The sequence below is a fragment of the Pleuronectes platessa genome, chromosome 5 (genome assembly GCF_947347685.1).
Source record: "Pleuronectes platessa chromosome 5, fPlePla1.1, whole genome shotgun sequence".
Lineage (NCBI taxonomy): Eukaryota > Metazoa > Chordata > Actinopteri > Pleuronectiformes > Pleuronectidae > Pleuronectes > Pleuronectes platessa.
The window spans coordinates 466,586-481,691 of NC_070630.1; the positions used below are offsets into that span (position 1 = coordinate 466,586).

Here is a 15,106-nt window from a genome sequence, read left to right on the forward strand (position 1 = left end):
CTGAAAACGAAAACAATGCTGAATTCAACGTCATCAACTTCATCCTACTTTGTTCTTGAGGCTTATTTACAAGTGGGAACTTTGAGATACTTGTTCTTCATGTTGACTGCAGTGATTTACGTGTTCATCCTGATTTCCAACACGTCTCTGATTGTAGTTATCTGTATGAACAGAAGTCTCCATGAACCTATGTACGTGTTCCTGTGCAGCCTGTTTGTAAATGAACTGTATGGTAGCACAGGGCTGTTTCCTTTCCTCCTGCTCCAGATCCTCTCAGACGTTCACACTGTTTCTCGTCCTCTTTGCTTCCTGCAGATCTTCTGTTTGTACACGTATATACACATCGAATTTACTAATTTAGCCGTGATGTCTTATGACCGATATCTGGCCATCTGTTGTCCTCTGCAGTACAACACACGTATGACGGTGAACAAAGCAGTCACCTTCATTATTGTGCTCTGGTTTTACTCTTTTGTGAAGTTTCTGGTTACGCTATCGTTGAACATCCGTTTGCCTCTTTGTGGAAACGTCTTGGACAGTTTGTATTGTCAAAACTTCCTTGTGGTGAAGTTAGCGTGTTCCGACACCACTGTGAACAACATCTACGGACTGTTTGGAGTTGTTCTGACCGTCTTAGTTCCTCTGCTTCCGATCCTGTTCTCCTACAGGAAGATTCTCAAAGTTTGTTTCTCTGGTTCCAAACAGACGAGACAGAAAGCTGTCAGTACCTGCACCCCCCACCTGGTGTCGCTGCTCAACTTCTCTTTCGGCTGTTTGTTTGAGATCCTGCGCAGCAGGGTTGATATGAGCAGCGTCTCCACTGAGCTGCAGATCATCTTGTCTCTGTACTTCCTCATCATTCAGCCGCTGCTCAGTCCCATCATGTTCGGAATGCAGCTGTCAAAAATACGACAAACGTATAAACGTCTGTTCTGTTCTAAAGTCACGACGGTGTCTGCTCACGAGAATCAGTGACAGCAGATAATTCACAACATTGCAGCAGATTAAACACCTGACATGTTAGAGACGTGTTATGTTTTAATATGAACTTTATGGAACACGTCAGGGAACAGATGAGCTGGACGACGTCTGAAGCCTCACTTCTCAGTCACGTGATGGAACATGTGTGTCCGGGGTTAAAGGTCATCTTCATCTATGCGAACATCTACTTGTGTGTGTTTACGTTTCCTCTGTGAGAAGAGTAGGACAAATTATAGCATCTTTATTTATTTTTCTATTTTCTATCTTTATTCACTTGTTAGATGATACTGTAACAAAAGGCCGGGTCCATCTTGAACTGTAATCTGTGATGATCATCTGTTCATTCATGAAGCTCTGATCCTCCAGGATCTTCTGTGTTTGGTGAATCTGAAGCCGTTTGACAGAGCTTCTGAAGTTAGAGAGCTTCACAGCGTCTGCACGTCAGCTTCACTCACTACAGGTGGATTCAGAAACATCTGGGAGATGAAGAGGAGGGATGTGCGTCACCTCAGCAAAATGTAAACGTCACAGACAAAGTGTTGGAAATATTTCACCAATTTTTCCGTTGATTCTATAAATAAATGGAAATAAAACATTATTTGAAATAATGCAGAGCAGGTTTGATATGAGCACGTTTCCCTCTGAGCTCAGAATCCTCCTGTCTCTGTATTTTCTCATCATTCAGCCGCTGTTGACTCCTCTCATGTTCGGACTGCAGATGTCAACGATACGAAACGCCTGGAAACTCCTCATCTGCGCTCAGACGTCACAGGGATTTTTAACAACTTTAAGAAACGTATTGATGAACGACGCCGATTTAAATTAAAGCTCATTTACACTTCAATGTTTGTTATTTCATGGTTCAGCCTCAGACGTTTTAATCAGAAGCTTCATGATCTTTAGCTTTAGCGCGTCTCTCATCCTGAAACTGTGACTCAGTGTTTCAGTGTTAATCTCAGACTTCATAAAACATTACGTAAGATTGTAGGAAAAACAAATAGAATACATCTCCCACAATGCATCTCTTCCCAACAGTAACCTTTTCCTGATGAAGTTCATTAGCCATGTGTAGGGTTGCAAAGGGGTGGCACATTTTTTGTAAATTTCCGGAAACTTTCCGGAAACTTTCCATGAATTTCTCCATCACTTGTGCAGATAATTCCCAGCATCCTGCACAGTACAGCAGCGCTATTGAGGCCTGCTGTAGTGTGAAGGACTAGTCAGGTAAGTTTAATTTCATTCTTGACCCTGGTGCCGGTTTTTCTGTGGTTAGGACGTCAGATTTGCCCACATCCCCTGAGATGAGTGGTGGCTTTATATTCTCTCAAGGTGCCAGCAGTGCCACTGTAAAATAAAATTTCACGACCTCTCAAATGCGCCGCTCAGTTAGACAAATATCCCATAAAGTTTGAACATGATTTGCTGTTGTCTGCTTGTTGTCCAATTAATCTATTAGGCAGAGATTTGATGATTGTGTTAGGCCTCAATTTTGTATCCTCCCCTGATGGAGTGACAGTTACACACAATTCTTCATCACCCACCTTCACAATGTCCCAGACCACACATGAGCAGCTGTTTGTATATCGATGGCAACTTCCTATAAATGCCTCCACTGATCTGCTCTCCACGTCACACTCTTGTCACTCCTTTTTCAGATTTCATTCACACTGATTCATTGCACTAGACTTCACATGTGACACACACAGCAGATCATTTTATGAAATCTCTGTTTTTGCCTTTTTCTGATGATTCTCTGAAAGTGTCCAATCTTTTTTGGTCTGGTCCCGAAGTGCAGCTGCCATCTCACTCACTGACCAGCAGGTGGCAGTGTTTAGCGTCTCGAATTCCAGCCCTCACATCTCGCTAACCAAGTCCCACGATGACCAGTGGCAGGACTTTGGCCCATTTGTCAGATCATGCCAGGCTGTCGTTGATTGGCAACCCACAACCACGCCTGTGTCAGGTCTGACATTTTACCGGTACGGGCGGTGGACCAGGACCGCGGCTCGTGGTGGGTCCTGGTGGGCGGCGGTGGACGGTGACTGAGGACTGGAGCGGCGTTCTGGTCTGGATGATGGATGGTGGTCCTGCTGGTTGCTCATCATGGACTGTGATTGCAGCGGGACTCCTTGGCATGTCATGTTGGGGTTGTCCTTCGGGATGCTTACCCTGATCAAGGCTGCTAGAGACTTTAATCTTTAATCTTGATGATTTTTTCCTACAAGTGGCATCTATTGCACTTCTGTCCATCCTGGGAGACGGATCCTCACATGTGTCTCTCTGAGGTTTCTATGTATTTGTACCTGTTAAAAGGGTTTTTAGTAGTTTTTCCTGACTCTTGCTGAGGGTTAAGGACAGAGGATGTCTCACCATGTTAAAGCCCTATGAGACAAATTGTAATTTGTGAAAATGGGCTATACAAATAAAATTTGATTGATTGATTGATTGATTGATTGATTTCTGTTTCTTTGTGTTTTCTGTTTCCTGTTTTATTTTGTAGTCTCTGTTCCATAAGTGTTGTTTCTGTCTTCACTTCCTGTCGTTGATTGTCGTCCCCAATCCTCATGTGTTTCACCTGTGTTTAATTGCCCCTGCCTTCCCTCGTGTATTTAAGCCTCAGAAAGGGTTCTGGTATGAGGGGTGGACGTTGGAGAGGGGGCATCCACAGCGGAAGCCTCGCTCTTCAGCAGCGTGCTCGGAGGCACCAGCCATCTCCGGCCATGATTGGGTCACAGTCAGTCCCTGGCCCGCGCCGGAGGGCCCCAGCAGACGTCCCTCTTCATGCTTCAGAGGTCCTTGTGTTACCCGCTCCAGTCCCTGTCCCCAACGGAGGGTCCCGCCAGATGCCACTCTGGTTCCGCCGTCGGAAGTCCTCGCGGTGCCAGCTCCAGTCCCTGCTCCAGTACCCGTTCCAGTCCCTGTCCCCGACGGAAGGTCCCGGCAGACGCCACTCTGGTTCCGGCGTCGGAGGTCCTTGCGGTGCCAGCTCCAGTCCCTGTCCCACGCCGGAGGGTCCCGCCAGATGCCACTCTGGTTCCGCCGTCGGAGGTCCTCGCGGTGCCAGCTCCAGTCCCTGCTCCAGTCCCCGTTCCAGTCCCTGTCCCCGACGGAAGGTCCCGGCAGACGCCACTCTGGTTCCGGCGTCGGAGGTCCTTGCGGTGCCAGCTCCAGTCCCTGTCCCACGCCGGAGGGTCCCGCCAGATGCCACTCTGGTTCCGCCGTCGGAGGTCCTCGCGGTGCCAGCTCCAGTCCCTGCTCCAGTACCCGTTCCAGTCCCTGTCCCCGACGGAAGGTCCCGGCAGACGCCACTCTGGTTCCGGCGTCGGAGGTCCTTGCGGTGCCAGCTCCAGTCCCTGCTCCAGTCCCCGTTCCAGTCCCTGTCCCCGACGGAAGGTCCCGGCAGACGCCACTCTGGTTCCGGCGTCGGAGGTCTTCGCTGTGCCAGCTCCAGTCCTTGCTCCAGTCCCCACTCAAGTCCCTGTCCCGCACTGGAGGGTCCCGGCAGACGCCACTCTGGTTCCGGCGTCGGAGGTCTTCGCGGTGCCATCTCCAGTCCCCGCTCCAGTCCCTGTCCCCGCCGGAGGGTCCCGGCAGACGCCACACTGGTTCCTGCGTCAGAGGTCTTCGCGGTGCCAGCTCCAGTCCCTGCTCCTGCCCCCGCTCCAGTCCCTGTCCCACGCCGGAGGGTCCCGGCAGTAGCCACTCTGGTTCCGACGTCGGACCTCCTGACGGTGCCAGCTCCAGTTCCTGCCCCACGTCCGGGGCTGAGGTCGGAGCGCTTTCCCTCTGCCCCTGACCGGTCTTCGGGCCGCCCGCCTGAGGAGCTCCCGTGCTTGGCTCCTGACCGGCCTCTGGGCCGTCCACTGAAGCCCTTGTTCTCTGCCCTTGAGTGGCCATGGTGCCGCCCTCCAGATCCTCAGAACTCTGTCCCTGAGCGGCCACGTCACCGCCCCCCCGTGCCTCAGAACTTTGCCCTTGAGCAGTTCAGGTTTTGGTCCGTCTTAGATCCGGCCCTTGAAGGGGGGGTACTGTCAGTTCTGTCATTTTTAGTTTGCTGATTTCAGTCTCTTTGTGTTTTCTGTTTCCTGTTTTATTTTGTAGTCTCTGTTCCTTGTGTGTGGCTTCTGTCTTCACTTCCTGTCGTTGATTGTCGTCCCCAATCCTCATGTTTTTCACCTGTGTTTAATTGCCCCTGCCTTCCCTCTGTGTATTTAAGCCTATGTGCTTCCTTTGTCCTCAGTCGGATCGCTTGGTCTTCTACCCGCTGTCGTCCATGGTACTGTCCTGAATTCCTGTCCTGGTCCCCTGAGCCTCTTCACTTTGAACCCCTCGTGTAAGCTTCCTTCTGTTTTAGTTTTTCCCCTTTAGTGCTCACGTTTGTTTTGTTTTGTCAAAAGAACTAGTTTAATTAAAATCACCTTTTGTTTTAAAATTCTGCATCTGGGTCCATCTCCTTCCACAGACCGTAACAGCCTGACATACTGTATTCACCCAGTCTGAGTGCATTTGATCTCAAATCATTCTCCAACCTTCTGTTCTCAAGCCACACACTCATTTTTTGTGACTGAAAATCACCTTCATCCTTATGCAACGTTGTCCAAAGTTTCTCCTTTACTTTCAGATCTGCCTGAAACACTGTGGGCAAAGGACAAATGTGATGTGGGTGTCATCAGAAGCTGTGATCCAGTCAAAATCACTTTTGTACTGTTTTTTTAATCCTTTTTGCAGGCTGGTGTAATTGTCCCCTGCCCTGATTCACCCGTCCGCACTCCACTGTTCCCAGTTAATAAGATCAGCGACAAAGGTCAACCTACTGAGTGGCGGTTTGTGCAGGATTTGAAGGCTGTGAATGACGCTGTAATTGATTCTAGGTCATGTCGTCACCAAAGATGGCAAATCCCTGTCTGATAAGAGAGTAGAAGCTATTGTTAACATGCCAAAACCCTTGACGAAGAAACAACTCATGTCATTCATCGGCACATGCTCTTTCTGTAGAATGTTCATTCCTGACTTTGCTCTTCTTGAAGCCCCTTTAGGTGCTCTGTACCACGGCAAATCACTCACTCCTCATGAACGAGTGGTTTGGACTCCAGAGGCAGACAAGGCATTTGTCACACTGAAGAAGACGCTGCAGCAATATCCCACTCTTGCTCTCCCTAACCCTGACAAACCACTTTCACTTCTTGTTCACTGATCTGTCTGTGATACATGTGATCAACGTGTTTCTGCATGGTACTGACCCTTGACCTGTGACCACCGACCTGTGACCTCTGACCTGTGACAACTTGTTTTGCCGTTTTAATTTTGTTAGGGTTAGCGTCAGCACCCCCTAAAGGCTGGTTTCTATACTGCTGATGTGATGTTTACATTGCAGCAACCAATCAGACTGGTTGATCTGCACAGCTGCACAACTCATTCTTCTCTGATGTCCTCATGTGTCTCTGAGGGAGCGGTAGTGGCCTAGAGGATAGAGTGGTCGTTCTCTAACAAGAGGTTGCCGGTTCAATCCCCACTCTTCCCCATCTGCATGCCGAAGTGTCCTTGGCAAGATACTGAGCCCCTAAATGGCCCCTCATAAATGTTGAGTGTACTAATTGTAAGTCGCTTTGGACAAAAGCGTCAGTCACATGACATGACATGTAATGTAATGCAGCCATTCTCAAACTGAAGAAGCCAAACCTGTCATCACAATACGATCCATACACAAGACGTCAATCAAATATTTCCATACATATTCTTTATTTCATAGCCAGAGTATTTGTATATGAACATGGCATATGCAGTGCAAATCCAATAACGTCCGTCTCACATGTCCATAAACTGAGGTAACACTGGATCTCCTCAGCCTGAGTGACCCGGTAGTTCCTCTGGATAAACTGGACATCGAATCACACATTGTTCAAACGTGTTTTCACGTGTCACTCACCTGATGAGAGGGAGGATGTTGTCAAGGTTCTGATGTCCGACTGAATGGAAGTCAACGTCAGGCGGAGACCAGGCCCAGCATCCAGTCTGTTCCTGTCCTTTGTCTTTAAGCCACAAGGGCTGAACATCCAGTCTCACACAGGTAAGTTGTGGCAAAAGGCATGAGAACCATCAACGTCTTCGGAGACACATCAGTATACTCCAAGTACACATGTGTCCAGAACTGTGTCAGTTGCGTCTGTGCAAAGATCAGCTTCAAAGACGTATCACAAGAAGATCCACAAGTCTTTCCTTCTCCCTGGAACTGAGGCCTGCAATAACAGTTCTGGATCCTGCTTATCTGCTCGCTGAGTGCAGGGACATGTCTCCGGAGCTGCGTCCTCAGGGTCCACAGGTGCTCCTCGATGACACAGGCCTCTCCTCTTTGTTGGGAAACTCACACAGGTGGTCAAAGGACTGGTAGTTTTTCTGGACCACTCTTCTGTCCCATAGCTCGAGCTTCCTTCTCGTGGCCTCTATCTGTCCGGACAGGAAACAGGGTCAAGGCTTTTCCTTGGAGGGACAGCTTGAGGAAACTCCCACAGCCAATCGAAGTCACAGAATCGATCTGACAGTTCAAGTTCCCGACCTCGTCACTCAGTTCAGCACTCGACTGCTTCAGTCACATTTTATCGCTGATTATTCAGGGACATTAATATCAGTAGTTTTTTATGAAGATTGCTAAAGTGGAGGACCAGCTCAAATCTCTGAGGAAACCCTGACAGTCATGTTGTCTGAACACTGTTCAGCTCAGTAAAAGACGATAATCGTGTTGCACTGATCAATCGTTGTCAGTGATTCAGTCTGAAGAGAAGATGAATTTGAGAATGAATTCCATGTCAGAGGCAGAGTCTGTGGTCTGAGTTGCAACGTGAAGGGGGTTGTGATGACGTGGGACGGTCTCGGGGGACGTTCCTGTTGTTAAAGGCTCGTTGAGAAGTGCAGTCGACTGCAGCTCGTTCTGTCGGCTGCTTGTTAAACAGACGTCTGAGTGAGTTCAGCTGCATGTTCACGTGTTTGTGACGCGATGTCGAGGAGCTTGTGTTGCTTCAGTGTCAGAAGGAATGAAAACAAAGGTGTTGTTTGTGTTCAGTGAACCAAAGGATTTCAGTTCTTTGGGGGGGTTAATGTTTCAATATTTCTAAACAGTTTTTACACTGAAAACGAAAACAATGCTGAATTCAACGTCATCAACTTCATCCTACTTTGTTCTTGAGGCTTATTTACAAGTGGGAACTTTGAGATACTTGTTCTTCATGTTGACTGCAGTGATTTACGTGTTCATCCTGATTTCCAACACGTCTCTGATTGTAGTTATCTGTATTAACAGAAGTCTCCATGAACCTATGTACGTGTTCCTGTGCAGCCTGTTTGTAAATGAACTGTATGGTAGCACAGGGCTGTTTCCTCTCCTCCTGCTCCAGATCCTCTCAGACGTTCACACTGTTTCTCGTCCTCTTTGTTTCCTGCAGATCTTCTGTTTGTACACGTATGTGAATGTGGAGTTTTGTAATTTAGCCGTGATGTCGTACGACAGATATCTGGCCATTTGTTGTCCTCTGCAGTACAACACACGTATGACGGTGAACAAAGCAGTCACCTTCATTATTGTGCTCTGGTTTTACTCTTTTGTTAAGTTTCTGGTTACGCTATCGTTGAACATCCGTTTGCCTCTTTGTGGAAACGTCTTGGACAGTTTGTATTGTCATAACTTCCTTGTGGTGAAGTTAGCGTGTTCCGACACCACAGTGAACAACATCTACGGACTGTTCATTGTTTTTATAACCGTCTTAGTTCCTCTGCTTCCGATCCTGTTCTCCTACAGGAAGATTCTCAAAGTTTGTTTCTCTAGTTCCAAACAGACGAGACAGAAAGCCGTCAGTACCTGCACCCCCCACCTGGTGTCGCTGCTCAACTTCTCTTTCGGCTGTTTGTTTGAGATCCTGCGCAGCAGGTTTGATATGAGCACGTTTCCCTCTGAGCTCAGAATCTTCCTGTCTCTGTATTTTCTCATCATTCAGCCGCTGTTGACTCCTCTCATGTTCGGACTGCAGATGTCAACGATACGAAACGCCTGGAAACTCCTCATCTGCGCTCAGACGTCACAGGGATTTTGAACAACTTTAACAAACGTGTTGATGAACGACGCCGATTTAAATTAAAGCTCATTTACACTTCAATGTTTGTTATTTCATGGTTCAGCCTCAGACGTTTTAATCAGAAGCTTCATGATCTTTAGCTTTAGCGCGTCTCTCATCCTGAAACTGTGACTCAGTGTTTCAGTGTTAATCTCAGACTTCATAAAACATTACGTAAGATTGTTGGAAAAACAAATAGAATGCATCTCCCACAATGCATCTCTTCCCAACAGTAACCTTTTCCTGATGAAGTTTATTGGCCATGTGTCTAAGAACTGTGAATTAATCTATATATATAATATAAATGTAGAGTATAAGTAAACTAGAACATCCCTTTAACAACAGTCTCCTTATGAACACATTGAAATTCACTCGAGTGTCATTGGATCAAATCAAACTGATGAATATCAGTCTGATACTTTTCATCATTATTGTTTTATGTCACAAAAGGTAAAGAAAGAGATCATTGATTCCTGGATCCGCCCCGTGATCCAGATCTGCATCTAAATTTAACGAGTTCCTCTGTGACCCGAAAACCTTCCTGCACAGGTTCACTGGACATTTCTCCAGACGAACGATATGAAAACAAAGAGACAAAGACATGAAACTAACTTTCAAAAGTCCAAACTCTCCAACAAAGTGTTTTCACTGCAAACCCAGAGAACCAGGTTCAGTTTGATCCAGACCCAGAACTCCTCCTCTGCTCTGAGGAACCTTTCACATTCTGTATATGGATATAAAAGTTCATATGTATTTATGTACATTCATAAACTGATTTAATAATGTTTTCATCATAGCCTGAGCATCGTCACAGTGACACAAGCAATTCCCATTTTTTCTAGAAACACTGGGACGAAAGCCTGTATGTGTTTTAATAATCATTTATCATTTGGATTTATGAGCTGCTGTGATTTATGAATATTTTGTTGCTTGTATTGTATTGTATATATAAAGATATGGATGCTTTTTGTTTATTAACATTATTCAAAACAACTCAATAAAAAGAAAACATTCATCAACAAATACTAAGAAAATAAAGATGATTTCTTATGTAAAGTATTAACATCTTTTCTTCATTGTTTCTTTTGTAAATCACATTTCATTGAGCCGATGCTTTTATTCAGAGAGACTCACAATGAATTCATCATGAGGGAACAGCCCAGAACAACAAGAATCAAAAAGGTAACATTTGCTTCAAGAGGCCGTTGTTGAGTGACAGCTGTGCCTCGCAGTGAGGGAGCAGCTGATTGGTCGATGCAGAGCGGAGTGGACGGGTTGTGAGGTTTGACCAGGTCCTGGATGTGCACTGGAACCGACTTATTCTTCTGCTGATCTTTAAGAGAACTTCCTTCTCAGTCTGAGCCACTGAGGCCGAAGATCCATCAGAGTTCACCTCAGTCTGTGAGTCTCGTCTCATTAATGATTATTTATTCATTATTTATTAATTAATCATTTTATTGATCTGAAAAATCACAAAAGTTATTTTCCACAAATCTGATGGATACATATAAAAAACATTAAATAAGCTAATTTTTAGCTCCCGTGCTTGTTGTGTAAACTCTGCAGAGCTTATTATTATAAAGACTCAAAAGCAACTCCAGTCGGAGAATTCATTATTTCAACTCACAAGATGAATTCCATCACAAACTTGGCGTCATGAACAGGATCCCTTGAAAGATCGTCTGGACCTGAGAAGTCTTCGGTGGGTGGCCACCCAGGAGAGAAACAAATCTTCTGCCTCCACCTCCAACAGTGAAGAGACGCGAGGACCGAAGTGACTGGGGCTCCAGACCTTCTTCAAAGACCTCTCCTTGGTCATCTTATATCCGGTGAGGTGTTGAAATTCTGATTTTCACAACTGTTTAGATGATTTCTCAAATACGAAATCAAACATAAGAAATAACATATTTAAAAGATTTTATCTGGAACGGGTGTATTGGTCGTTCTCTCTGGATTATTGTGGATTATTAATGTTAATCTGACCCATTTTGTGGCAATCATCCTAGTTGAAGGCATTTCTCCTGTTTTGCCAGAGAAAGAAACAAGGATTCGTGGAGACGTCCGCATCTTAAATTAGAATGTTGTGAAAATTGTGGATGAGTATGATTTCATAGACCTGATAGGATTGGGAAGTCAAGATCTTCATAGCCCGTATTGTGGACGTTATGGTTTCAAGACACGGACGGGAAAGTGTGACATTTTTCCAGTATGGTCCAGAGACTTTGCTTTTCCTCACAACGGGTCATTCAGTGTTGAAAAAACTAAACTTTTAAGAGAGAAACTCCTCGAGAAACAGGTAAAAAAATGTCAAGGTCACAATATGGAAAGACAGAAGATAATAAGAAGTGTCTTGAAATGTGGGAAGAAAAGGCAGAGTGTATGGACAGAATAAAACATTTAAAAACAGATTGTTGACAAGAAGGAAACTGAGAATGTTGAAAAGAAAGTTGAAAAGTAATCATATAGATCTCTGTATTCTCCCCTTACAGGGTGTGGCAGTCCTCTTCTCAACGCCTTTCTCCTCACCAACGACATGATGCGGTTAATGTAGCATACGTCAACGCTCTCAACACACTCCGCAACGCCCTGGGGACCGCCTTCCCCAATAAAATGTACATGTCAAAAATAACGGGATGCAAACAATAACCAGATGAAACCGTAGGAGATTTCCTCACATGTCTGACCGTCCTGTTTAATCAACACAGCAGCATCCCCATGCCTGACAACATTGGCAACGATCCAGGGGCTTATGAAACACATCTGAAAAAGCTTTATATTCTCTCAAGGTGCCAGCAGTGCCATTGTAAAATAAAATTTCACAACCTCTCAAATGCACCGCTCAGTTAGACAAATATCCCATAAAGTTTGAACATGATTTGTTGTTGTCTGCCTGTTGTCCAATTAATCTATTAGGCAGAGATTTGATGATTGTGTTAAGCCTCAATTTGGTATCCTCCCCTGATGGAGTTACAGTTACACACAATTCTTCATCACCCACCTTCACAATGTCCCAGACCACACATGAGCAGCTGTTTGTATATCGATGGCAACCTCCTATAAATGGCTCCACTGATCTGCTCTCCACGTCACACTCTTGTCACTCCTTTTTCAGATTTAATTCACACTGATTCATTGCACTGCACTTCACATGTGACACACACAGCAGATCATTTTTATGAAATCTCTATTTTTGCCTTTTTCTGATGATTCTCTGAAAGTGTCAAATCTTTTTTGGTCTGGTCCCGAAGTGCAGCTGTCATCTCACTCACTGACCAGCAGGTGGCAGTGTTTCGCGTCTCGAATTCCAGCCCTCACATCTCGCTAACCAAGTCACATGATGACCAGTGAAAGGACTTTGGCCCATTTGTCAGATCATGCCAGGCTGTCGTTGATTGGCAACCCACAACCACGCCTGTGTCAGGTCTGACATTTTACCGGTACGGGCGGTGGACCAGGACCGCGGCTCGTGGTGGGTCCTGGTGGGCGGCGGTGGACGGTGACTGAGGACTGGAGCGGCGTTCTGGTCTGGATGATGGATGGTGGTCCTGCTGGTTGCTCATCATGGACTGTGATTGCAGCGGGACTCCTTGGCATGTCATGTTGGGGTTGTCCTTCGGGATGCTTACCCTGATCAAGGCTGCTAGAGACTTTAATCTTTAATCTTGATGATTTTTTCCTACACGTGGCATCTATTGCACTTCTGTCCATCCTGGGAGACGGATCCTCACATGTGTCTCTCTGAGGTTTCTATGTATTTTTACCCTGTTAAAAGGGTTTTTAGTAGTTTTCCTGACTCTTGCTGAGGGTTAAGGACAGAGGATGTCTCACCCTGTTAAAGCCCTATGAGACAAATTGTAATTTGTGAATATGGGCTATACAAATAAAATTTGATTGATTGATTGATTGATTTCTGTTTCTTTGTGTTTTCTGTTTCCTGTTTTATTTTGTAGTCTCTGTTCCATAAGTGTTGTTTCTGTCTTCACTTCCTGTCGTTGATTGTCGTCCCTAATCCTCATGTGTTTCACCTGTGTTTAATTGCCCCTGCCTTCCCTCGTGTATTTAAGCCTCAGAAAGGGTTCTGGTATGAGGGGTGGACGTTGGAGAGGGGGCATCCACAGCGGAAGCCTCGCTCTTCAGCAGCGTGCTCGGAGGCACCAGCCATCTCCGGCCATGATTGGGTCACAGTCAGTCCCTGCCCCGCGCCGGAGGGCCCCGGCAGACGTCCCTCTTCATGCTTCAGAGTTCCTCAGGGCACCTGCACCAGTCCCTGCCCCGCGCCGGAGGCTCCCGGCTGACGTCTCTCCTCTTCAGACGTCAGAGGTCCTTGTGTTACCCGCTCCAGTCCCTGTCCCCAACGGAGGGTCCCGCCAGATGCCATTCTGGTTCCGCCGTCAGAGGTCCTCGCGGTGCCAGCTCCAGTCCCTGCTCCAGTCCCCGTTCCAGTCGCTGTCCCCGACGGAGGGTCCCGGCAGACGCCACTCTGGTTCCGGCGTCGGAGGTCTTCGCTGTGCCAGCTCCAGTCCTTGCTCCAGTCCCCGCTCAAGTCCCTGTCCCGCACTGGAGGGTCCCGGCAGACGCCACTCTGGTTCCGGCGTCGAAGGTCTTCGCTGTGCCAGCTCCAGTCCTTGCTCCAGTCCCCGCTCAAGTCCCTGTCCCGCACTGGAGGGTCCCGGCAGACGCCACTCTGGTTCCGGCGTCGGAGGTCTTCGCTGTGCCAGCTCCAGTCCTTGCTCCAGTCCCCGCTCAAGTCCCTGTCCCGCACTGGAGGGTCCCGGCAGATGCCACTCTGGTTCCGGCGTCGGAGGTCTTCGCGGTGCCAGCTCCAGTCCCTAATCCAGTCCCTCCCCCAGCGCTGGAGGGTCCCAGGAGACGCCACTCTGGTTCCGGCGTCGGAGGTCTTCGCGGTGCCATCTCCAGTCCCTGCTCCCGCCCCCGCTCCAGTCCCTGTCCCGCGCCGGAGGGTCCCGGCAGACGCCACTCTGGTTCCGACGTCGGAGGTCCTCACGGTGCCAGCTCAAGTCCCTGCTCCAGTCCCTGTCACGTGCCGGAGGGTCCCGGCAGACGCCACACTGGTTCCTGCGTCAGAGGTCTTCGCGGTGCCAGCTCCAGTCCCTGCTCCTGCCCCCGCTCCAGTCCCTGTCCCACGCCGGAGGGTCCCGGCAGATGCCACTCTGGTTCCGGCGTCAGAGGTCTTCGCGGTGCCAGCTCCAGTCCCTGCTCCAGTCCCTCCCCCAGCGCCGGAGGGTCCCAGGAGACGCCACTCTGGTTCCGGCGTCGGAGGTCTTCGCGGTGCCATCTCCAGTCCCCGCTCCAGTCCCTGTCCCCGACGGAGGGTCCCGGCAGACGCCACTCTGGTTCTGGCGTCGGAGGTCTTCGCGGTGCCAGCTCCAGTCCCTGCTCCTGCCCCCGCTCCAGTCCCTGTCCCACGCCGGAGGGTCCCGGCAGTAGCTACTCTGGTTCCGACGTCGGACCTCCTGACGGTGCCAGCTCCAGTCCTGCCCCACGTCCGGGGCTGAGGTCGGAGCTCTTTCCCTCTGCCCCTGACCGGTCTTCGGGCCGCCCGCCTGAGGAGCTCCCGTGCTTGGCTCCTGACCGGCCTCTGGGCCGTCCACTGAAGCCATTGTTCTCTGCCCTTGAGTGAACACGGTGCCGCCCCCCCCTTGCCTCAGAACTTTGCCCTTGAGCAGTTCAGGTTTTGGTCCGTCTTAGATCCGGCCCTTGAAGGGGGGGTACTGTCAGTTCTGTCATTTTTAGTTTGCTGATTTCAGTCTCTTTGTGTTTTCTGTTTCCTGTTTTATTTTGTAGTCTCTGTTCCTTGTGTGTGGCTTCTGTCTTCACTTCCTGTCGTTGATTGTCGTCCCCAATCCTCATGTTTTTCACCTGTGTTTAATTGCCCCTGCCTTCCCTCTGTGTATTTAAGCCTATGTGCTTCCTTTGTCCTCAGTCGGATCGCTTGGTCTTCTACCCGCTGTCGTCCATGGTACTGTCCTGAATTCCTGTCCTGCCTTGTCCTGGTCCCCTGA

At 48.2% G+C, this 15,106-nt stretch overlaps 2 protein-coding genes across 2 annotated transcripts; both read left to right on the plus strand.

Moving 5' to 3' along the window:
- LOC128440362 (olfactory receptor 11A1-like) lies at positions 1-975 on the plus strand. Its single transcript, XM_053423048.1, has one exon. It carries the CDS (start codon positions 16-18, stop codon positions 973-975), a length of 960 nt encoding a protein of 319 aa, XP_053279023.1. The 5' UTR covers positions 1-15.
- A 7,005-nt stretch (positions 976-7,980) lies between these two features.
- On the plus strand, positions 7,981-15,106 carry LOC128440363 (olfactory receptor 1509-like). The gene is made up of 6 exons (XM_053423049.1): positions 7,981-7,999; positions 8,095-9,046; positions 11,573-11,695; positions 13,148-13,545; positions 13,647-13,749; positions 15,028-15,106. Exons 2-6 carry the CDS (start codon positions 8,118-8,120, stop codon positions 15,104-15,106), a joined length of 1,632 nt encoding a protein of 543 aa, XP_053279024.1. The 5' UTR covers positions 7,981-7,999; positions 8,095-8,117.

Bases quoted from the DNA above. Each gene is read 5' to 3' on its own strand.
- LOC128440362 (XM_053423048.1), top strand. From the start codon at position 16: ATGCTGAATTCAACGTCATCAACTTCATCCTACTTTGTTCTTGAGGCT.
- LOC128440363 (XM_053423049.1), top strand. From the start codon at position 8,118: ATGCTGAATTCAACGTCATCAACTTCATCCTACTTTGTTCTTGAGGCT. The intron at 13,546-13,646 runs GTCCCGGCAGAC...CCCGCACTGGAG, and splicing joins GTCGCTGTCCCCGACGGAGG to GGTCCCGGCAGACGCCACTC. The intron at 13,750-15,027 runs GTCCCGGCAGAC...CTTTGTCCTCAG, and splicing joins TCCCTGTCCCGCACTGGAGG to TCGGATCGCTTGGTCTTCTA.